At 44.3% G+C, this 25307-nt stretch overlaps 1 protein-coding gene across 1 annotated transcript in view; it reads right to left on the bottom strand.

Annotated features, from left to right (window-relative positions):
* Nucleotides 1–25307, bottom strand: part of prtga (protogenin homolog a (Gallus gallus)) — a gene marked incomplete at both ends in the record, with an annotated part of 151053 nt that overhangs the window by 82276 nt on the left and 43470 nt on the right. The window contains 4 exons of the mRNA XM_084308158.1: nucleotides 10876–11040; nucleotides 16838–17085; nucleotides 21157–21316; nucleotides 22534–22830. Coding sequence (XP_084164284.1) covers nucleotides 10876–11040; nucleotides 16838–17085; nucleotides 21157–21316; nucleotides 22534–22830 — 870 coding nt within the window. The remainder of the gene's footprint in view (nucleotides 1–10875; nucleotides 11041–16837; nucleotides 17086–21156; nucleotides 21317–22533; nucleotides 22831–25307) is intronic.

Here is a 25307-nt window from a genome sequence, read left to right as displayed (position 1 = left end):
GAGAGAGAGAGGAGAGACTACTGAGGAGAGAGAGAGGAGAGACTACTGAGGAGAGAGAGAGAGAGAGGTCAGACTACTGAGGAGAGAGAGAGAGGTCAGACTACTGAGGAGAGAGAGAGAGGTCAGACTACTGAGGAGAGAGAGAGAGGAGAGAGAGACTACTGAGGAGAGAGAGAGGAGAGACTACTGAGGAGAGAGAGAGGAGAGACTACTGAGGAGAGAGAGAGAGAGAGGTCAGACTACTGAGGAGAGAGAGGTCAGACTACTGAGGAGAGAGAGAGAGGTTCAGCTAAGAGGTTCAGCTAAGTTCAGCTAAGATGAACCCCTAAAGAATATTCAACTGTTAATGGAATAACTAAACAGAAGGAAGAGATAAACTTCACAAAGGCAACATGAATATATATAGATCCAATAGGACAAAGACCAACATTTAAATCCAAAGAGAAGAGCAAGTAGAAAGGAGACAACGGCCTACAGCAGCTAAGGAGGCTAACAGAGTAGTCAGGTATACTGACACCGTTAGCTACGAGAGCTAGCGGGACCGTTGGGTTCAATAAAACGTTGCTACAAGAGCTAACGGGACCGTGTGGTTCAATAAAACGTTGCTACAAGAGCTAACGGAACCGTTTGGCTCATTATAACGTTACTGGTTCAATATAACATTGCTACAAGAGCTAACGGGACCGTTTGGCTCATTATAACGATAGTTAGCTGCGTTAGCTAACGGGACGGTTTGGCTCTTTATAACGTCACTACGAGAGCTAGCGGGACCGTTTGGCTGCATATAACGATAGTTAGCTGCGTTAGCTAGCGGGACAGTTTGGCTGTAAATAACGATAGTTAGCTGCGTTAGCTAGCGGGACCGGTTGGCTGCATATAACGATAGTTAGCTGCGTTAGCTGCCGACCTGCCTGGCTGCATATAACGCCAGTTAGCTGCTTAGCTACACAACGTTAGATAACGACAGCTAGCCAGCCAGCTAAATCCTAAATAATATCTTGTACAAAAAGCTAATAACAACAGTCTCAGTCAGTTAAGTTTGTGTATTACCTGGTGTGTTGCCATGGAAAATAACCAAAACAGGCTGTGCAGCAGAGAAGTTGAGTACCCTCCTAGTTGCAAAAGTAATAAAAACAAGAAAAAACACAAGGAGGAGACACTTTTGGCCCACCCAGAAGAGCTGTATGCTGACTACACTGTCTATAAGGACAAGATGGTGATGAATGACCTCATCTTCCACACAGAACATGTTAACTCCTGGAAACAGGTGATCTGTAACCACTATGACCATGTTGTGAAAGAAGGCATCGGTCGAGGAGGACGCCACACGATATGCCATGATGAGACCCTGGACACTGATAACCCAGTTCTAACAATCTCTTACTATGTTAAAGGGACTGTATTAGTACAGGGAAATGAAGCAAACCTCAACATATTTCAAGAGCTTTTCCCAAAAATAAAAACGGAAGTGGAGAGAGTTGTGCCCAATACCAACAAGGCTGCGGACACACAGACAGAAGAGGACAAGGTGAACACAGACACAGAAATATCAGAGTCAAAACCAGCAACTAGCCCTTCTGACTGTGCCACTCCAACTCCCTCCAACCACACAGTGAACCCAGTGATGCCACTGCCAGCACAAAGAGCACCAGTCAGCCCATCCATCCACACTCCTTCAACACCCTCCAAACTGGTCCAGCAGCTGAGAGAAAGCGTATCTCTCCTGGAGCTGGAGTTTACTGAATTTAAAGAGAGGACTCTGGCCAGGCTGACTGAGCCCTGCACCATTCAGCAGCTGGGAGAAGAGCTCCGTCATCTGAAGAGGAACGGGGAGCAGACCACTTCAGAGCTGAGGGAGACCCAGAGGACGGTCATGGAGCTCACAGAAACCATGCGGGAGCTAGAGCAGGACAACAACACCCTACAGGCCCGGATGAAAGCCATGAAGGAAGATACAAACAGCCGGGAGGAGTCTCTACGCAGTGAGATAGAGGAAGTAAAGCTACAACGACAAGAAGAAAGAATACATACATTCCCCCCCGATCAAAAGCGGTCCTCTGCTCCAACACTCACCACCCCACCCCCCCCTACTGCCAAACCAGAATATACCCCCCCCCCCCTGACCCCACTTACCCCTCCCAGCCTGACACCCAATGACATACCTTTGGACTCAGACCCCCTTCCAGCAGCCCAACCTCCACCCGAGCCACGGCCCCAGTCCACCAGACCAGCCCAGCCCGAAGCCCAGGTAGTCCTCCTCATGGACTCCAATGGCAAATACCTGGACACAGCACGCCTCTTCCCGGGCCTCAAGGTGACAGCCAAGCGCTGTCGGAACACAGGCCACGCCATGGAGCTGCTCAGACACGACACTCTAGGGAGCCCCCAGTACATGGTGGTGCACACAGGCACAAATGACCTCCACTACCTACAGAATAGAACTGCTGAAGCAATGACCAGGGTGGCTGAGAAGGCCTCCAGGGAGTTCCCACACACCAGAGTAATCATCTCCACCCTCCTCCCCAGGATGGACACCCCTCCATACATCATTCACGAAATCAACATGGAGACCTCAAGAAACTGTGCTGCCCTCAAAAATGTCCACCTGGCCCACCACACAAACATCGGCAGATGGGACTTTAATAATGATGGGCTACACCTAAACAATGCGGGAGTGAGGACATTTGCAAAAACATTAAAGGATGCTGCCCTCGGACGCAACCCCAACAGACCCAGTCACACACCGGCCTCTCCGAGAAAGCATAGGCCCATGAGATACCCACGAGGAGTCACCCCACAAACCTATGCCCCACCTATACCCCACCTTTCCACCCCACCCAGTGAGAGGAGACATCCGCCCAGCCGACCCCTCAACCGCCCCCAGCCCACACCCCACCCTTCCAACCCACCCAGTGAGAGGAGACGTCCCCCCAGCCGACCCCCTCACCGTCCGCCGCAGGAGATGACCTATGCATCCGCCCTGACCAGGCCCCCCCCCCCCCCACCCACATCAGAGCTGAATGAGATCAAACAAATGTTATACACGCTATGCAGTAAACTTCTCACTACAAGCTAGCAATCGACCAAAAGAAAAGCAGGCCAACTGCCTGCTGTCGCCTTTGTTGTTGTTGAATTTATTCTGTGATGTTCGTCCATTGACTGAATACCTTTATACCCTATAACCTTTATACCTTTGAACACCTTTATATATATTTTTCATTGACTGAATACCCTTATACCTTAGTTATAACCTTTTATACCTTTATATAATTTTTGTACAAAATGCAATCATTCGCCATTAGTTGCTGGAACATACAGGGTCTTTGCTCTTCAACATACGGCCTTAAGAGTAGAGACTCAGATTTTTTACAGGCTATAACAAACAATGACCTCTTAATCCTAACTGAGACATGGTGCAGAGAAGATGTAGACACACACTGCCCTCCTCACTATAGAGAAGTCATTTTGCCATCGAATAAAACTAAACATATTAGTCAGGGCAGAGACTCAGGGGGATTGATAATTTGGTACAAATCACAACTCCACCAGTCAATACAGATTCTAAAAACCGGGAACAATCATATTTGGTTAAAACTAAATAAAGAAGTAATCCCCTCTCAGAGAGACCTATTTATCTGTGGAATTTACGTACCACCCACTGGGTCTCCATATTACTCAGACGACATCTTCTCCAACCTTGAATCAGAAATATGTCTTTACCAAAGTCAAGGTCATGTGCTTGTTTGCGGTGACTTCAACGCCCGAACGGGAACCCACCCTGATTTCACCAGTACACATGGAGACAATTTCATATCTGACCACACCATATGCAACCATGTAAACCAGTCCCCTAGAAATAACCATGACACTTCCATAAACAAAAATGGAAAGGATTTATTACAGCTGTGTAGAGGACTGAGTCTCTACCTTGTCAATGGGCGTGTGAGAGGGGACTCACAAGGAAGGTACACTTACTGCTCACCCCTTGGCAGCAGCACAGTAGATTACATGATAACAGATCTGGATCCAGTATCCTTCAGTTCATTCACAGTCAAACCCCTGACCCCACTCTCCGACCACAGTCAGATCACTGCATACATGAAAAGAACTGAGTCGCTCAAAAATCCCCCTACACAGCCCAGTAAACTATACAACATCCCCAAATACTACAGATGGTCCCAGAACAGCATGCAGGACTACCAGAGAGCCATCGCCAGTGATGAGACACAATCACTGTTAGATACGTTCCTAGCCATGCCATACTCTAACAGTGTTGAAGGAGTAAACCTAGCTGTAGAACACATCAATTATATATTTGAAAGAACTGCAACAAAGTCCAAATTAAAACTATCAGGTAACAAACAGAGAAAAACTAAAAAGGACCAATGGTTTGACAAAGAATGTAAAGCTCTTAGAACACAGCTAAGAAAAATATCAAACCAGAAACACATAAACCCACAAAATGACACCCTACGCCTCCAATACTGTGAATCATTGAAACACTACAAAAAGACCATCAGAATTAAAAGGAACAATCACGTAAATAAACAATTGTGCAAAATAGAGGACTCTCTAAGCTCTAACTCCTTCTGGGACCACTGGAACTCATTGAATAAAGATAAGCCGGAAGAAATGGCTATCCAAGATGGGGATGTTTGGACAAACCACTTCACATCACTCTTTACAACTGTACCCCTAAATACAAAAACGGAAACCAGCCAGATATGTGAAAAATTACAAAAATGGGAAAATATCATAAAGGATAATCAAAACCCTTTAGACTTCCCAATCACAGAACAAGAGCTGAAATCAAAACTCCAGTGCCTTAAAGCTAGAAAGGCCTGTGGTACAGATGGCATATTAAATTAAATGATTAAACACAGCTCTGAAAAATTCCAATTGGCTATTTTAAAATTATTCAATTTGACACTAAATCTAGGCTATTTTCCTGATGTCTGGAATGAAGGACTCATAACCCCAATTTTCAAGAGTGGAGATAAACATGACCCAAAAAACTATAGGGGTATCTGTGTGACGAGTAATTTGGGCAAACTTCTATGTAGTATCATCAACACCAGACTCATCCATCACGCTCAACATAGGGGCCCCCCAGGGCTGTGTTCTGAGCCCCCTCCTCTACTCCCTGTACACACATGACTGCGTAGCACAGCGGAACAACAACACCATCATCAAATTTGCTGATGACACAGTAGTGGTGGGCCTGATCTCTGCCAACGACGAAAGGGCCTACCTGGAAGAGGTAGAGAACCTGTCACAGTGGTGTCAGGAGAACTGCCTCTCCCTGAACGTCAGCAAAACAAAAGAGATGATTGTGGACTTCAGGAGGTCGGGGGTCAAGGACTACAGCCCCCTCAGCATCGACGGGGCACCAGTTGAGAGAGTGAACAGTTTCAAGTACCTCGGAGCCCACATATCCGAGGACTTGACATGGACCACACACATTGACAGTGTTGTGAAGAAGGCACGACAACGCCTCTACTTCCTCAGGCGCCTAAGGAAGTTCCAAGTCAGTCAGAAGATCCTTAGGAACTTCTACTCATGTACAATAGAGAGCATCCTGACCGGCAACATCACCTCCTGGTTTGGGAATAGCACTGCACAAGACCGTAGCAGACTACAAAGAGTGACACGTTCAGCCGAACGCACAATTAGAGGGGGGCTTCCCACCCTCCAGAACAATTACAACAAGCGGTGCAAGGGGAAGGCTAAGAGAATTATTAAGGACTCGAGCCACCCGAACAACTGCCTCTTTGAACTGCTGCCGTCAGGCAAGCGATACCGGAGTCTTATGGCGAGCACAGAAAGACTCAGAAGGAGCTTCTATCCCCAGGCCATCAGGCTGCTAAACGAACAATAATCGCTAAACGAACAATAATCACTATGCAACAACCATCAAATGCACACAGCACACACACCCACACGCACACACACACTCACTCAAACAAACAACACACTGCAGCACCCACTCTCCACACTTTAGATCACACAAACACACTTACACTTTATATTTATTGATAAAGGATTTGCACTACAACTCGTACACCTACTGTGAATTGTACCTAAACTGCACCTCGTCCATTTATGCCTTGCACTATATAGTATTGTATATTAGTACACTGCACAGTATTGTATATTGTATGGTAACTACGTCTACGAACATTGTACATATGTCTAAACTGAACACTGTGACCTCTTTTTTTTTTTTTCTTCTAATTTTTACTATGTTTTTATTTCATACTTATCTTGTCATGCACAGTCTCTGGAGCGCAACAGTAAGAAGCATTTTGTACAAAAGTATTCTGTACTTCTGTATGACAACTATTAAAGAAACTTGAAACTTGAACTTGAAACTAGAATTCCTTACAGAACACAGCGTTCTAAGTAAAAGCCAAATCGGATTCTTACCAAATTATCGTACCTCTGACCATATATACACTCTTAAAACCCTAATTGACATTCACGTAAAACAGAACAAAAACAAAATATATTCCTGCTTTGTCGATTTTGAAAAAGCCTTTGACTCAATTTGGCACAAAGGTCTTTTCTTCAAAATTCTAGAAAGTGGTGTTGGAGGAAATACATATGACTTGATCAAATCCATGTACACAAAAAACAGATGTACTGTTAGAATTGGAAATAAAAGAACAAATTTCTTCACCCAGGGTCGCGGAGTCCGCCAGGGGTGCAATTTAAGCCCAACATTGTTCAATATATATATAAATGAATTAGCAAAGTTATTAGAACTTTCTACTGCACCCGGTCTGACTCTGCACGATACCAATGTAAAATTACTGATGTACGCAGATGATCTGGTTCTGCTGTCAGCCACTAAAGAGGGTCTACAACAGAACCTAGACATCCTCCACCAGTTCTGTCAGACATGGTCTCTGAACGTAAACATGAAGAAGACTAAAGTCATGATCTTTCAAAGGAGACACGAGTCTCAGAGTTCACATAATAAATTTAAATTAGGCACACACATATTAGAAAACACAAAAAGCTACCCATATTTGGGATTGAAAATAAATCATAATGGAAACTTCAATATGGCTGTGAATGAATTGAAGGAGAAGGGAAGAAGGGCTTTTTATGCCATCAAAAGGAAAATTCCAATTGACATCCCAATTAGGACCTGGCTCAAAATTCTAAATTCCGTAATAAATCCAATAATATTATATGGCAGTGAAGTGTGGGGTCCATTAACTAACCAAGATTTCCCAAAATGGGAAAAACACCCATTAGAAGTACTGCATGCAGAATTGTGCAAAAACCTACTTAAGGTCCACAGACACACTGCCAATAATGCATGCAGGGCAGAACTCGGCCAATACCCCCTAATCATTCAAATTCAAAAGCGAGCCATAAAATTTTACACACACCTCCAATCAAGTGACCCCCACTCCTACCACTACAAAGCCCTTCAGAGCCAAGAGATGAACCCAGATAAGAGTCCCCTCTGCCAGCTAGTCAGAAATCTCTGCCCACAAATGCCTCAGGACAGATACCAAAAAATCTGGCCCAACCAAATAACCTCAAAACAAAAAGAAAACTATATAGAATATTGGAACAAATCAACCAAATCTCAAAGTAAATTAGAATTCTATTTGACCCTAAACAGAGAGTACACAGTGGCAGAATACCTGACCACTGTGAATGATATAAAATTAAGAAAGACATTGACACGGTACAGACTGAGTGGACATAGTCTAGCCATAGAAACAGGCCGTCACAGGCAGAACTGGCTGCCCAGAGAGGCCAGGCTGTGTTCACTTTGTCATCAGGGGGATGTTGAGACAGAACCTCACTTCCTACTATACTGTGAGAAATACAAGGATCTAAGAGAAGTTTTCTTTTATAAAATAAATAAAATTGATCCACAGTTTATCCATCTCCCTGATAATCAAAAGCTGTTATATATATGTGGGGAGAAAAGTCAGTGTACAGTTTTAGCTGCAAAATATGTAGATGGTTGTCATACAATAAGAGAACAAGCCCTGTAAATACATGTATCTGGGTGGCTACATCTGTAAAATGACTACCCGATTGAATGATTATTTTGTAATTTAATATGTTTCTGTTGATTGTTTTACTTATTGCTAATATTATGGTATGTTTTATTGCTTAATAATATATATGTTATTGTTTGTATGTTGGACTTGCTTTGGCAATAAGTATGTTGATATTTCATGCCAATAAAGCCTATTTGAATTTGAATTTGAGAGAGAGAGAGAGAGGGAGAGACTACTGAGGAGAGATAGAGGAGAGACTACTGAGGAGAGAGAGAGGAGAGACTACTGAGGAGAGAGAGAGAGGTCAGACTACTGAGGAGAGAGAGAGAGGTCAGACTACTGAGGAGAGAGAGAGGGGGAGAGACTACTGAGGAGAGAGAGAGGAGACTACTGAGGAGAGAGAGAGAGAGAGAGGTCAGACTACTGAGGAGAGAGAGAGAGAGGTCAGACTACTGAGGAGAGAGAGAGAGAGAGAGAGGTCAGACTACTGAGGAGAGAGAGAGAGGTCAGACTACTGAGGAGAGAGAGAGAGAGGTCAGACTACTGAGGAGAGAGAGAGAGGGAGGTCAGACTACTGAGGAGAGAGAGAGAGAGACTACTGAGGAGAGAGAGAGAGGTCAGACTACTGAGGAGAGAGAGAGACTACTGAGGAGAGAGAGAGAGAGAGAGAGAGAGAGAGACTACTGAGGAGAGAGAGAGAGAGACTACTGAGGAGAGAGAGAGAGAGAGAGAGACTACTGAGGAGAGAGAGAGAGAGACTACTGAGGAGAGAGAGAGAGAGACTACTGAGGAGAGAGAGAGGAGAGAGAGAGACTACTGAGGAGAGAGAGAGAGGTCAGACTACTGAGGAGAGAGAGAGAGAGAGAGGAGAGAGAGAGAGAGAGAGAGAGAGAGAGAGAGAGAGAGGTCAGACTACTGAGGAGAGAGAGAGAGAGGTCAGACTACTGAGGAGAGAGAGAGAGAGAGAGGAGAGAGAGAGGAGAGAGAGAGGTCAGACTACTGAGGAGAGAGAGAGAGAGGTCAGACTACTGAGGAGAGAGAGAGAGAGAGAGAGGAGAGAGAGAGGAGAGAGGAGAGAGAGAGAGGTCAGACTACTGAGGAGAGAGAGAGAGACTACTGAGGAGAGAGAGAGAGAGAGAGAGACTACTGAGGAGAGAGAGAGAGAGACTACTGAGGAGAGAGAGAGGAGAGAGAGAGAGACTACTGAGGAGAGAGAGAGAGAGGTCAGACTACTGAGGAGAGAGAGAGAGAGAGAGAGGAGAGAGAGAGGAGAGAGAGAGGAGAGAGAGAGAGGTCAGACTACTGAGGAGAGAGAGAGAGAGACTACTGAGGAGAGAGAGAGAGAGGTCAGACTACTGAGGAGAGAGAGAGAGAGAGGAGAGAGAGAGGAGAGAGAGAGGAGAGAGAGAGAGAGAGGTCAGACTACTGAGGAGAGAGAGAGGAGTGACTACTGAGGAGAGAGAGAGAGAGAGACTACTGAGGAGAGAGAGAGAGAGAGGAGAGACTACTGAGGAGAGAGAGAGAGACTACTGAGGAGAGAGAGAGAGGAGAGACTACTGAGGAGAGAGAGAGAGAGAGAGAAAGAGACTACTGAGGAGAGAGAGAGAGGTCAGACTACTGAGGAGAGAGAGAGGAGAGACTACTGAGGAGAGAGAGAGAGGTCAGACTACTGAGGAGAGAGAGAGAGAGAGACTACTGAGGAGAGAGAGAGGTCAGACTACTGAGGAGAGACTACTGAGGAGAGAGAGAGGTCAGACTACTGAGGAGAGAGATAGGTCAGACTACTGAGGAGAGAGAGAGAGGTCAGACTACTGAGGAGAGAGAGAGAGGTCAGACTACTGAGGAGAGAGAGAGAGGTCAGACTACTGAGGAGAGAGAGAGAGGTCAGACTACTGAGGAGAGAGAGAGAGGTCAGACTACTGAGGAGAGAGAGAGAGGGAGGTCAGACTACTGAGGAGAGAGAGAGGAGAGACTACTGAGGAGAGAGAGAGAGGGAGGTCAGACTACTGAGGAGAGAGAGAGAGACTACTGAGGAGAGAGAGAGAGGGAGGTCAGACTACTGAAGAGAGAGAGAGAGGTCAGACTACTGAGGAGAGAGAGAGAGGTCAGACTACTGAGGAGAGAGAGAGAGAGAGACTACTGAGGAGAGAGAGAGGTCAGACTACTGAGGAGAGAGAGAGAGACTACTGAGGAGAGAGAGAGGAGAGAGAGGAGAGAGAGAGAGGAGAGAGAGAGAGGAGAGACTACTGAGGAGAGAGAGAGGAGAGACTACTGAGGAGAGAGAGAGGAGAGACTACTGAGGAGAGAGAGAGGAGAGAGAGAGAGGTCAGACTACTGAGGAGAGAGAAAGAGGTCAGACTACTGAGGAGAGAGAGAGAGAGAGACTACTGAGGAGAGAGAGAGGTCAGACTACTGAGGAGAGAGAGAGAGACTACTGAGGAGAGAGAGAGAGGAGAGACTACTGAGGAGAGAGAGAGAGAGAGGAGAGAGAGAGAGGAGAGAGAGAGAGACAGAGGAGAGACTACTGAGGAGAGAGAGAGGAGAGACTACTGAGGAGAGAGAGAGAGAGGAGAGACTACTGAGGAGAGAGAGAGGAGAGAGAGGGGTCAGACTACTGAGGAGAGAGAGAGGTCAGGGGTCAGACTACTGAGGAGAGAGAGAGGTCAGACTACTGAGGAGAGAGAGAGAGAGGTCAAGGGTCAAACTACTGAGGAGAGAGAGAGGTCAGACTACTGAGGAGAGAGAGAGGTCAGACTACTGAGGAGAGAGAGAGAGGTCAGACTACTGAGGAGAGAGAGAGAGGTCAGACTACTGAGGAGAGAGAGAGAGAGAGGTTGGTGCTCACCGTCCTCCAGCGTGTGCTGCACCACGTGGTCCGACAGGCGGCTGGCTCCGTTGGGCATGTAGGCCACGATGTAGAAGGTGTAGTTGCGAGCGGCTTCCAGGTCGTCGATGATGTAGCGCGTGGTGTCGTTGCCGATCACGACCTGGTATTCCTCGTTGTTCAAGCCTGGTGGGAGGAAAGGGTCAAAAGAGGTGAATATTAGATTACATTCGGACCAGAATATATTTCACGTTCATGACTAATTGATTTTAACGTCCTCCTCCTTATATACAAAGCACTAAATGGAACAGGGCCGAGCTTCATGACCCACTCTCTTCTTAACTAGAACATTATGATCCTCTAGTTCTACTACTGGTTTATCGAAGGTTCCCAACCAGAGCCGAAAGATAAATGGGGAGCAGTCTTTGCTAATTATGCACCAAGGCTATGGAACACCCTACATATGGAACACCCTACATATGGAACACCCTACATATGGAACACCCTACATATGGAACACCCTACATATGGAACACCCTACATATGGAACATCCTACATATGGAACACCCTACATATGGAACACCCTACATATGGAACACCCTACCTATGGAACACCCTACATATGGAACACTCTACATATGGAACACCCTACATATGGAACATCCTACATATGGAACACCCTACATATGGAACACCCTACATATGGAACACCCTACATATGGAACACCCTACATATGGAACACCTATGGAACACCCTACATATGGAACACCCTACCTATGGAACACCCTACCTATGGAACACCCTACATATGGAACACCCTACATATGGAACACCCTACCTATGGAACACCCTACATATGGAACATCCTACATATGGAACACCCTACATATGGAACACCCTACATATGGAACACCCTACATATGGAACATCCTACATATGGAACACCCTACATATGGAACACCCTACATATGGAACACCCTACATATGGAACATCCTACATATGGAACACCCTACATATGGAACACCCTACATATGGAACACCCTACATATGGAACACCCTACCTATGGAACACCCTACCTATGGAACACCCTACATATGGAACACCCTACCTATGGAACACCCTACCTATGGAACACCCTACATATGGAACACCCTACCTATGGAACACCGTACCTATGGAACACCCTACATATGGAACACCCTACATATGGAACACCCTAGCTATGGAACACCCTACATATGGAACACCCTAGCTATGGAACACCCTACATATGGAACACCCTACATATGGAACACCCTACATATGGAACACCCTACCTATGGAACACCCTACATATGGAACACCCTACATATGGAACACCGTACCTATGGAACACCCTACATATGGAACACCCTACCTATGGAACACCCTACCTATGGAACACCCTACCTATGGAACACCCTACATATGGAACACCCTACCTATGGAACACCCTACATATGGAACACCCTAGCTATGGAACACCCTACATATGGAACACCCTACATATGGAACACCCTACATATGGAACACCCTACCTATGGAACACCCTACATATGGAACACCCTACATATGGAACACCCTACATATGGAACACCCTACATATGGAACACCCTACCTATGGAACACCCTACCTATGGAACACCCTACATATGGAACACCCTAGCTATGGAACACCCTACCTATGGAACACCCTACATATGGAACACCCTACATATGGAACACCCTACCTATGGAACACCCTACATATGGAACACCCTAGCTATGGAACACCCTACATATGGAACACCCTACATATGGAACACCCTACATATGGAACACCCTACCTATGGAACACCCTACATATGGAACACCCTACATATGGAACACCGTACCTATGGAACACCCTACATATGGAACACCCTACCTATGGAACACCCTACCTATGGAACACCCTACCTATGGAACACCCTACATATGGAACACCCTACATATGGAACACCAAAAGAAAAGAGGCCTAGAAGTGTGGCTAACGCTAATGGTACGCATACCAGAGGCCAACTGCCTAAGAAAACAGGCACAGAGGCACTGAAAGAGGATTTCACCCATCTAATGAACACACTAGACTAGACACATATCAAGATGTATCCATCAGTGGACCAATTGCATGCTTTTGCAGAAGACAAGAAGCCTTCAGTCGACTCCTTCAGACATTAAGCACCCCCCACAGCCCAAATGGAATGATCCAAAAATTATAATTAAATAAGAATTATTAGAATTTTTTGTCAACTATGGGCACATTTTGGCCAATCAAAGTCGACTATACAAATCCTTAGTCGGGGACAAGCCTATAGTATATATAGTAGAATATACTGTAGTATAGTAGTATATATATAGTAGAATATACTGTAGTATATTAGTATATATAGTAGAATATACTGTAGTATAGTAGTATATATATAGTAGAATATACTGTAGTATATTAGTATATATAGTAAAATATACTGTAGTATATTAGTGTATATATAGTAGAATATACTGTAGTATATGTAGAACATTAGTAGTATATATATAGTAGAATATACTGTAGTATAGTAGTATATATATAGTAAAATATACTGTAGTATAGTAGTATATATAGTAGAATATACTGTAGTATAGTAGTATATATATAGTAGAATATAATGTAGTATATTAGTATATATATAGTAGAATATACTGTAGTATAGTAGTATATATAGTAGAATATACTGTAGTATAGTAGTATATATATAGTAGAATATACTGTAGTATATTAGTATATATATAGTAGAATATACTGTAGTACATTAGTAGTATATAAACTCCTCAAAAAAAGTTCGGAAACGTTATTTCGGTTGATTATTCCTCCCCTTTAATAATACCAATTGGTATTGTATTTTATATCTTTGGAAAGGCTGATTAGTCACCTTTACAACGAGGTACAAGTTGTAAGGATTGTCCATTCGTGGAATGAGCAACACAGCTAACCGTGTGGGTAGCGGCCCAAAATAATTGGTATTCTGTTGGTATTAGTGGAGGATGTCCTACAGGATGTCCTGAAGCTACAGAGACCTGAGACTGAAGAGACAGAGACCTGAGACTGAAGAGACAGAGACCTGAGACTGAAGAGACAGAGACCTGAGACTGAAGAGACAGAGACCTGAGACTGAAGAGACAGAGACCTGAGACTGAAGAGACAGAGACCTGAGACTGAGGAGACAGAGACCTGAGACTGAAGAGACAGAGACCTGAGACTGAAGAGACAGAGACCTGAGACTGAAGAGACAGAGACCTGAGACTGAAGAGACAGAGACCTGAGACTGAAGAGACAGAGACCTGAGACTGAAGAGACAGAGACCTGAGACTGAAGACACAGAGACCTGAGACTGAAGACACAGAGACCTGAGACTGAAGAGACAGAGACCTGAGACTGAAGAGACAGAGACCTGAGACTGAAGAGACAGAGACCTGAGACTGAAGAGACAGAGACCTGAGACTGAAGAGACAGAGACCTGAGAGACAGAGACCTGAGACTGAAGAGACAGAGACCTGAGACTGAAGAGACAGAGACCTGAGACTGAAGAGACAGAGACCTGAGACTGAAGAGACAGAGACCTGAGACTGAGGAGACAAAGACCTGAGACTGAAGAGACAGAGACCTGAGACTGAAGAGACAGAGACCTGAGACTGAGGACACTTCCTGTTTGCAGTGAGAAAGCTGTTATCATTTTTTGGTGAAGTAATCCTCCTTCTCCTTGACCTCTTGACCTCCACCCGGCAACACATTGGCAACAGATGGTCAATTTCCCACATTCCACCTCCAGGGGGAAGAAGGAAGTGAAAGGACTCTGAACACGTTTAACTGTCAGTTCCTGGGGCTATGAGGTCGGGTGACATTAAACCACTAAATGCGTTTATTATTTCCTGCCATTGGGAAATAAAAGTGTCTCTGGGCAGTGAGGGAGAGAACTGACCTTAAGCTTCCGTGTAGAGTAGAGTAGTGTAGTGTGGTGTAGTGTAGTGTAGTGTGGTGTAGTGTAGTGTAGTGTAGTGTAGTGTAGTGTAGTGTGGTGTGGTGTAGTGTAGTGTAGTGTAGTGTGGTGTAGTGTAGTGTAGTGTGGTGTAGTGTAGTGTAGTGTACAGTAGTGATAGTGTAGTAGTGTAGTGTAGTGTAGTGTAGTGTAGTGTACAGTAGTGTAGTGTAGTGTGGTGTAGTGTAGTGTAGTGTAGTGTAGTGTAGTGTAGAGTAGAGTAGTGTAGTGTAGTGTAGTGTAGTGTAGTGTAGTGTAGTGTAGTGATAGTGTAGTGTAGTGTAGTGTAGTGTAGTGTAGTGTAGTGTAGAGTAGAGTAGAGTAGTGTAGTGTAGTGTAGTGTAGTGTAGTGTAGTAGTGTAGTGTAGAGTAGAGTAGTGTAGTGTAGTGTAGTGTAGTGTAGTGTAGTGTAGTGTAGAGTAGTGTAGTGTAGTGTAGTGTAGTGATAGTGTAGTAGTGTAGTGTAGTGTAGTGTAGTGTAGTGATAGTGATAGTGTAGTAGTGTAGTGTAGTGTACAGTAGTGTAGAGTAGTGTAGTGTAGTGTAGTGTAGTGTACAGTAGTGTAGAGTAGTGTAGTGTAGTGTAGTGTAGTGTAGTGTAGTGTGGTGTGGTGTAGTGTAGTGTACAGTAGTGTAGAGTAGTGTAGTGTAGAGTGGTGTAGTGTGGTGTAGTGTGGTGTAGTGTAGTGTAGTGTAGTGTACAGTAGTGTATAGTAGTGTAGTGTAGTGTAGTGTAGTAGTGTAGTGTAGTGTAGTGTAGTGTACAGTAGTGTATAGTAGTGTAGTGTAGTGTAGTGTAGTGTAGTAGTGTAGTGTAGTGTAGTGTAGTGTAGTGTACAGTAGTGTAGAGTAGTGTAGTGTAGTGTAGTGTAGTGTAGTGTACTGTAGAGTAGTGTAGTGTAGTGTAGTGTAGAGTGGTGTAGTGTGGTGTAGTGTAGTAGTGTAGTGTAGTGTAGTGTAGTGTAGTGTAGTGTAGAGTAGTGTAGTGTAGTGTAGTGTAGTGTAGAGTAGTGTAGTGTAGTGTAGTGTACAGTAGTGTAGAGTAGAGTAGTGTAGTGTAGTGTAGTGTAGTGTAGTGTAGTGTACAGTAGTGTAGAGTAGTGTAGTGTAGTGTAGTGTAGTAGTGTAGTGTAGTGTAGTGTAGTGTAGTGTACAGTAGTGTAGAGTAGTGTAGTGTAGTGTAGTGTAGTGTACAGTAGTGTAGAGTAGTGTAGTGTAGTGTAGTGTAGTAGTGTAGTGTAGTGTAGTGTAGTGTAGTGTACAGTAGTGTAGAGTAGTGTAGTGTAGTGTAGTGTAGTAGTGTAGTGTAGTGTAGTGTAGTGTAGTGTACAGTAGTGTAGAGTAGTGTAGTGTAGTGTAGTGTAGTGTACTGTAGAGTAGTGTAGTGTAGTGTAGTGTAGTGTAGAGTGGTGTAGTGTGGTGTAGTGTAGTAGTGTAGTGTAGTGTAGTGTAGTGTAGTGTAGTGTACAGTAGTGTAGAGTAGAGTAGAGTAGTGTAGTGTAGTGTAGTGTACAGTAGTGTAGAGTAGAGTAGTGTAGAGTAGTGTAGTAGTGTAGTGTAGTGTAGTGTAGTGTAGTGTAGAGTAGTGTAGTGTAGTGTAGTGTACAGTAGTGTAGAGTAGAGTAGTGTAGTGTAGTGTAGTGTAGTAGTGTAGTGTAGTGTAGAGTAGTGTAGTGTAGTGTAGTGTAGTGTAGTATAGTGTAGTGTAGTGTAGTGTAGAGTAGTGTACAGTAGTGTAGAGTAGTGTAGTGTAGTGTAGTGTAGTGTACTGTAGTGTAGAGTAGTGTAGTGTAGTGTAGTGTACTGTAGTGTAGAGTAGTGTAGTGTAGTGTAGTGTAGTGTAGTGTAGTGTAGTGTAGTATAGTGTAGTGTAGAGTAGTGTACAGTAGTGTACAGTAGTGTACAGTAGTGTACAGTAGTGAACTCTGACCTTCAGCCCTCATGTAGTGCACGGAGTAGGCGATGACGTGGTCTGCGTTGTACAGCGGCCTCTCCCAGGCCAGCAGGATGGCGGAGCTGGACACGGTGTCTGCCCGCACGCTCCTCGGGGCGCTGGGCCGGTCCTCTGACATCACCACGATCAGCCGGGCCGTGGTCAGAACCGAGCCCTGCTGGTTCTCCGCCTGGCACTGGTAGATGGCATCGTCTTCCGGAGTGATCTGGTTGATCACCAACTTGCTGTGAGACACACACACACACACACAGCAGTTGACCCGTCAGATTATTTTGAGAATATTACTTAAAAAAATATAAAAATGTAAATCAGACGGACTATAGGCTATATATTTAAGCTATAGGCTAGGCTATATATTTAAGCTATAGGCTAGGCTATATATTTAAGCTATAGGCTAGGCTATATATTTAAGCTATAGGCTAGGCTATATATTTAAGCTATAGGCTAGGCTATATATTTAAGCTATAGGCTAGGCTATATATTTAAGCTATAGGCTAGGCTATATATTTAAGCTTTAGGCTAGGCTATATATTTAAGCTATAGGCTAGGCTATATATTTAAGCTATAGACTAGGCTATATATTTAAGCTATAGGCTAGGCTATATATTTAAGCTATAGGCTAGGCTATATATTTAAGCTATAGGCTAGGCTATATATTTAAGCTATAGGCTAGGCTATATATTTAAGCTATAGGCTAGGCTATATATTTAAGCTATAGGCTAGGCTATATATTTAAGCTATAGGCTAGGCTATATATTTAAGCTATAGGCTAGGCTATATATTTAAGCTATAGGCTAGGCTATATATTTAAGCTATAATGTCCAAACAGAGAAACTACCACCACCTAAAGAATGCTTATTATACTTTGCTTCAATGGAAAATTCCTATCGTTTCTCAATAGTCCAGTCCTCTCCACAGAATGGGCCATCTAGGCTGGTAAAGATATGCCTCCTAAAATGTCTAAACGGAAGTACAGGCTACAGGCTTTCCGGTTTCGACAAAACAATTATAGAAACGTGTGAAGTGCACAATATTTCCTCGTTTAAGCCACTGCAACGGCTTTGCCTGAAGAATTTACTACATGACCGGGACGTTCTAGCTTGTTTGCCGACAGGATTCGGGAAAAGTTCGGTCTGTTCGGAGGCAGCTTCCAGGGGAAGTACATGCACCGAAAATTCTACCCCATACACACTTTCGGCCGTAGTCTCACGGAGGAGATAAAACTGGGAACGAGGTTACGGGCCGTCAGACGCTGGTTGCGTGTAATGTAGGATAGACCGATAGAGAGGGGAGCTTGGCTCTGGTTTTATAATAAAATGGCAAAAAGACAAAGGTATAATGTTCAGTGCAAACATGTATTATAATAATGGAAAGTAGAAAAAACTTCTCGTTTACAGTTTATTATGCCACCTATGCAGCTCGTTTATTTTGATCCATTTTCTGCCTCTGTCCGTCATAGAGTTAAAGAAATGTCATTATGAATTTATTAAATTAGCCATTGTTTTTGGTTCTGGCCATACAATGGTTTGGAGAAAAAATTTGTCCCCGAGGCCAAACTGAATTGCCGACCCCTGCTGTCGTAGAGACTCTCTTAACGAGTCGCTTAAAGGCTTTCTTTGTCTCCAAAGCCCTTAACTAACTAACTAACGCAGACAGTTTGATGAGCGGCGGAGCGACTGAGGAGGAAGTTAGACTCTAAATAATTCAGCATCCTTTCTACTGCGGGGACAGACTGGTGAATATTTCATGGGAACAGAGTTTTAAAGTCAACAGAGAGACTATTACGTCGACTCTACACAGACCGTTAACAACGTCTAACTGGTCAATTAATTAGGGTTCCTGTCTCCGTGATGTCTCTGTGATGTCTCTATGATGTCTCAATGATGTCTCTGTGATGTCTCTATGATGTCTCTATGATGTCTCTATGATGTCTCTGTGTCTCTATGATGTCTCTATGATGTCTCTATGATGTCTCTATGATGTCTCTATGATGTCTCTATGATGTCTCTGTGATGTCTCTATGATGTCTCTGTGATGTCTCTGTGATGTCTCTGTGATATCTCTATGATGTCTCTGTGATGTCTCTGTGATGTCTCTGTGATGTCTCTATGATGTCTCTGTGTCTCTATGTCTCTATGATGTCTCTATGATGTCTCTATGATGTCTCTATGATGTCTCTGTGATGTCTCTATGATGTCTCTGTGATGTCTCTGTGATGTCTCTGTGATATCTCTATGATGTCTCTATATCTCTATGATGTCTCTATGATGTCTCTATGATGTCTCTATGATGTCTCTGTGATGTCTCTATGATGTCTCTGTGATGTCTCTGTGATGTCTCTGTGATATCTCTATGATGTCTCTATATCTCTATGATGTCTCTATGATGTCTCTATGATGTCTCTATATCTCTATGATGTCTCTATGATGTCTCTATGATGTCTCTATGATGTCTCTATGATGTCTCTATATCTCTATGATATCTCTATGATGTCTCTATGATGTCTCTATGATGTCTCTATATCTCTATGATGTCTCTATGATGTCTCTATGATGTCTCTATGATGTCTCTATAATGTCTCTATATCTCTATGATATCTCTATGATGTCTCTATGATGTCTCTATGATGTCTCTATATCTCTATGATGTCTCTATGATGTCTCAGTGATGTCTCTATGATGTCTCTATGATGTCTCTATGATGTCTCTATGATGTCTCAGTGATGTCTCTATATCTCTATGATGTCTCTATGATGTCTCTATGATGTCTCTATGATGTCTCTATGATGTCTCTATGATGTCTCTGTGATGTCTCAGTGATGTCTCTATGTCTCTATGATGTCTCTATGATGTCTCTGTGATGTCTCAGTGATGTCTCTATATCTCTATGATGTCTCTATGATGTCTCTATGATGTCTCTATGATGTCTCTATGATGTCTCTATGATGTCTCAGTGATGTCTCTATATCTCTATGATGTCTCTATGATGTCTCTATGATGTCTCTGTGATGTCTCAGTGATGTCTCTATGTTGTCTCTATGATGTCTCTATGATGTCTCAGTGATGTCTCTATGATGTCTCTATGATGTCTCTATATCTCTATGATGTCTCTATGATGTCTCAGTGATGTCTCTATATCTCTATGATGTCTCTATATCTCTATGATGTCTCAGTGATGTCTCTATATCTCTATGATGTCTCTATATCTCTGTGATGTCTCTGTGATATCTCTATGATGTCTCTATATCTCTATGATGTCTCTATGATGTCTCTATGATGTCTCTATGATGTCTCTGTGATGTCTCTATGATGTCTCTGTGATGTCTCTGTGATGTCTCTGTGATATCTCTATGATGTCTCTATATCTCTATGATGTCTCTATGATGTCTCTATGATGTCTCTATATCTCTATGATATCTCTATGATGTCTCTATGATGTCTCTATGATGTCTCTATATCTCTATGATGTCTCTATGATGTCTCTATGATGTCTCTATGATGTCTCTATATCTCTATGATATCTCTATGATGTCTCTATGATGTCTCTATGATGTCTCTATATCTCTATGATGTCTCTATGATGTCTCTATGATGTCTCTATGATGTCTCTATAATGTCTCTATATCTCTATGATATCTCTATGATGTCTCTATGATGTCTCTATGATGTCTCTATATCTCTATGATGTCTCTATGATGTCTCAGTGATGTCTCTATGATGTCTCTATGATGTCTCTATGATGTCTCTATGATGTCTCAGTGATGTCTCTATATCTCTATGATGTCTCTATGATGTCTCTATGATGTCTCTATGATGTCTCTGTGATGTCTCAGTGATGTCTCTATGTCTCTATGATGTCTCTATGATGTCTCTGTGATGTCTCAGTGATGTCTCTATATCTCTATGATGTCTCAGTGATGTCTCTATGATGTCTCTATGATGTCTCTATGATGTCTCTATGATGTCTCTATGATGTCTCTATGATGTCTCAGTGATGTCTCTATATCTCTATGATGTCTCTATGATGTCTCTATGATGTCTCTGTGATGTCTCAGTGATGTCTCTATGTTGTCTCTATGATGTCTCTATGATGTCTCAGTGATGTCTCTATATCTCTATGATGTCTCTATATCTCTATGATGTCTCTATGATGTCTCAGTGATGTCTCTATATCTCTATGATGTCTCTATATCTCTATGATGTCTCAGTGATGTCTCTATATCTCTATGATGTCTCTATATCTCTATGATGTCTCTATGTCTCAGTGATGTTGATTGACAGGAGAGTCCTTCAGACCTGTTGTACATCTTGATGCGTCCGTTGGAGTGGACCTTCTCTCCGTTCTTCAGCCAGGTGATCTGGGGCGCGGGAACCCCCTCCGCCTGGCACACGAACCGGGCGGTACCGGCCCGGGGCCGGGTCAGACTCTCTGGCCACTCCACCAGGGAGGGTGGTGCTGGAGGAGAGAACAACAGAGAATATATATGTGTGTATAGATAGATAGATAGATAGATAGATAGATAGATAGATAGATAGATAGATAGATAGATAGATAGACAGACAGACAGACAGACAGACAGACAGACAGACAGATAGATCAGCATAAGTGTTTAATGTTACTGATATCAAACAGAGTATCATCAGCGTAAGTGTTTACTGAGCAGCACAGTGATGTAACTTAAGTGTTTACCGAGCAGCACGGTGATGTAACTTAACACTTTAATCGCCAAGGACGCCTTAACACGTCATTCCCCGCCATGCTAATTCTGCCAATGACGCCGTAACACGTCATTGAGATCAATATTTCAAAAATCTGTGAACGCAATCATATTTCTCCCGCGGAGACTTGAGATCTACTGTTGATCCCCTCTCAACTCTCCAACGGTTCAAGAGCGCCATCTGGTGGCCGATCGGCGGATCGCCCAAACCGGAAACCGGAAACGGAAACTGGTGCTCATCCAAATTCTGTCCGACCACTCGCTATAGGTCCCGGGACTCGAGCTCGACACAATGGATAGCGATCCGTTACCAATAACTCGATAAACAACATGATTTGGACGTATATACTATTATACAACCTGGAGATGGATCGCATATTTCAACATCCCATAATAGGAATCTGTTTGCTCCACGCTCATCACCCAACGGCCCGAGGAGACTGGGGTAAGTTTCAGCGTTTATTTTTACCGTGTTCGATACAAACTGCTCTAATGATCATATCACCGACACTACATGAATCATCTAACGTTGGCCACGGAATTATAAACGACCCCCTCCCCATCCGGTCAACATCAGATGATGAGTAGTAACTTCTAGAAGCACGTCCATTTGAAATTCTTTATCTGGCACCGATCGCTATCAAACTGTATTTGATCATCAATATAATGCATTTAGGGCTATAAATCACGTTCTGCAGAATGCTGCAGAAAACGATAAAAACATATTTATACTTTAGACCGTATTTTAGTATGAATATGTGAATGAAAAAGTATAATGTTCCTACATCCTGAACAATAGATATAGGACATTGAATGGGCCATAATAATGTCAAGCAATACAATTAAAAAAGTTATAGCCCTGCAAAGAAGGGGAACTTCTCCATGTTAAATAGAGCTGGCAGAGGATGGTATAATGATGTACATAAGCGTGGCAGAGAAAGTGTTAAGTGTTTACCAAGCACGGTGATGTTGGCCGAGGCGATGGAGTAGTTGCGGGTGCCCGGGGTGGTGGCTCGACACAGGTACACGCCTCCCTGCTGGGGCTTGATGTCGGAGATGAGGAGGTTGCCGCTGCCCAGGACCTTGGTGTTGTGGACGTCGATGGACCGGCTGTCGGCGCGGCTCCAGGACACCAGGGGGCGCGGGGCACCCGTGGCCATGCACTCCAGCACCACGCTCTGGTGCAGAGACACGGTGAGGTTCTGGGGCCCGGCGATGATGCGGGGTCTCTGGGGGGAGGGGGGGCTGGGGGCTGTGGGGGGGAGAGGGGGGAGGGGGGAGGGATATCACAGTGACCTTCATGTGACCTTTGGTCTAGTAGTGTGTACTGTGTTTCTAGTACTGTCTAGTCTAGTAGAGTGCTAGATCACACACCTTTAAATGACAACTCCGCTCTAACAGAGTGCTAGATCACACACCTTTAAATGACGACTCCACTCTAACAGAGAGTGCTAGATCACACACCTTTAAATGACGACTCCACTATCAGAGTGCTAGATCACACACCTTTAAATGACGACTCCACTCTAACAGAGTGCTAGATCACACACCTTTAAATGACGACTCCACTAACAGAGTGCTAGATCACACACCTTTAAATGACGACTCCACTATCAGAGTGCTAGAATCACACACCTTTAAATGACGACTCCACTATCAGAGTGCTAGATCACACACCTTTAAATGACGACTCCACTCTAACAGAGTGCTAGATCACACACCTTTAAATGACGACTCCACTCTAACAGAGTGCTAGATCACACACCTTTAAATGACGACTCCACTCTAACAGAGTGCTAGATCACACACCTTTAAATGACGACTCCACTAACAGAGTGCTAGATCACACACCTTTAAATGACGACTCCACTCTAACAGAGTGCTAGATCACACACCTTTAAATGACGACTCCACTCTAACAGAGTGCTAGATCACACACCTTTAAATGACGACTCCACTCTAACAGAGTGCTAGATCACACACCTTTAAATGATGACTCCGCTCTAACAGAGTGCTAGATCACACACCTTTAAATGACGACTCCACTCTAAATGCGGCTGCACGGATACTAACTAGAACTAGAAAATTTTATCACATCACACCAGTTTTGTCCGCCCTACACTGGCTTCCTATCCAAGCCCGTTCTGACTTTAAAGTGCTACTCCTCACCTACAAAATTTTAAATGGGCTTGCACCGCTCTATCTATCCGATCTCATCTCCCGATACTCGCCCGCTCGTGCTCTGCGCTCACAAAATGCGGGGCTTCTATCGACCCCTAGGGTTAAAAAGAAATCCGCCGGCCACAGAGCCTTTGTCTACCGCCCTCCCTACCTGTGGAACAAATTACCTGCCGTCATCAGGGGCGCCTGCTCTGTCGAAGCTTTTAAATCCCTGCTTAAGACTCATCTTTTCTCTCTCTCCTTCAACCTACCCTGATCTCACCTGGTCGGGGACTGACCTTTAGATTAATCTGTGTAGTTTAGTTATGGTACAGGGTACTACATGGTACCACTGGGTAGTTTACTACAGGGTAGTTTAGTTAGGGTACAGGGTACTACATGGTACTACATGGTACTACATGGTACTACATGGCACTACAGGGTACTACATGGCTCTACGTGGCACTACATGGCACTACAGGGTACCACAGGGCACTACAGGGTACTACATGACACTACAGGGTACTACAGGGTACTACAGGGTACTACAGGGTACTACATGGCACTACAGGGTACTATAGGGTACTACATGGCACTACGGGGTACTACATGGTACTACATGGCACTACAGGGTACTACATGTCTGCTCCTTTGCAGCACCACAAACATGGGAACTCTCTAACTCTTCCCCCCCCCCCTCTTCCCCCTCCTTCCCCCCCCCCCCCCCCCCCCTCCCCCTTCTCTCTGAGTGCCCGTCTCTTGGCGCTGACTAAGGTGATGGATGCCTCTGGGTCTTGGCCAAGATTGTAGTGACTGCTCTACATGCACCTCCGAGGCCTTGGATCAGTTATTCACCGCCGTCTGTCCGTGGTCCTGTCAACTGATTAACAGTATTAACAGACTGTTAACAGATTAACAGTCAATGCGGTTTCATTGCTGGGTTAAGTACTTCTATTCTATTCACATAATACGCCTACTTCATATATCTACTCCATTCACATATATGCCTACCACTTGTATCTATTGCTATGTCCGCCTACTACAATCTCATGAGCTGTCTAACGCCTGTCCCGTCTCCCTGTCTCCCTATGACTTGCTGTCCTGGAGTGTTGACCGGAGTGTTGGACGTCCCGTGACGAAGGCTGGGAGGTTGCGACCCCCTCTGCGTGCCCCCCTGTCTCCGGAGGTCTCGTAGTGGTGATCGGAGTGCCGGATGTCCCGCGATGATGTCGGGGAGTTCGCGACCCTCTCTGCGACGCCCCCTATCTCCCTGTCTCCGGCTGTCCCTGAGCAACGACCGGAGTGTTAAATGTCCCTTGACTAAGACGGGGAGGACGTGACCCTCTTTGCGCCGCCCCTGTGCCTCAAATAGATTCGCTATCAGCTCTATCTTTAATCTTTCAAAATGTTCAGTTGCTATCGCTATTAGCTCTATCTTTAATTTTTCAAAATGTACAGTTGCTATTGCATGCACTCATCTGTGTTCCACTACACACATGAGTGCATGCTTACCAACTGTCCGTCTGCAACACTACTATCACCAACATCTAAGAAGGGAGATCCCCCCTT

The sequence above is a fragment of the Notolepis coatsorum genome (genome assembly GCF_963971535.1).
Source record: "Notolepis coatsorum genome assembly, chromosome: 2".
NCBI classification, from domain to species: domain Eukaryota; kingdom Metazoa; phylum Chordata; class Actinopteri; order Aulopiformes; family Paralepididae; genus Notolepis; species Notolepis coatsorum.
This window is presented reverse-complemented; position numbering and strand designations above follow the sequence as displayed.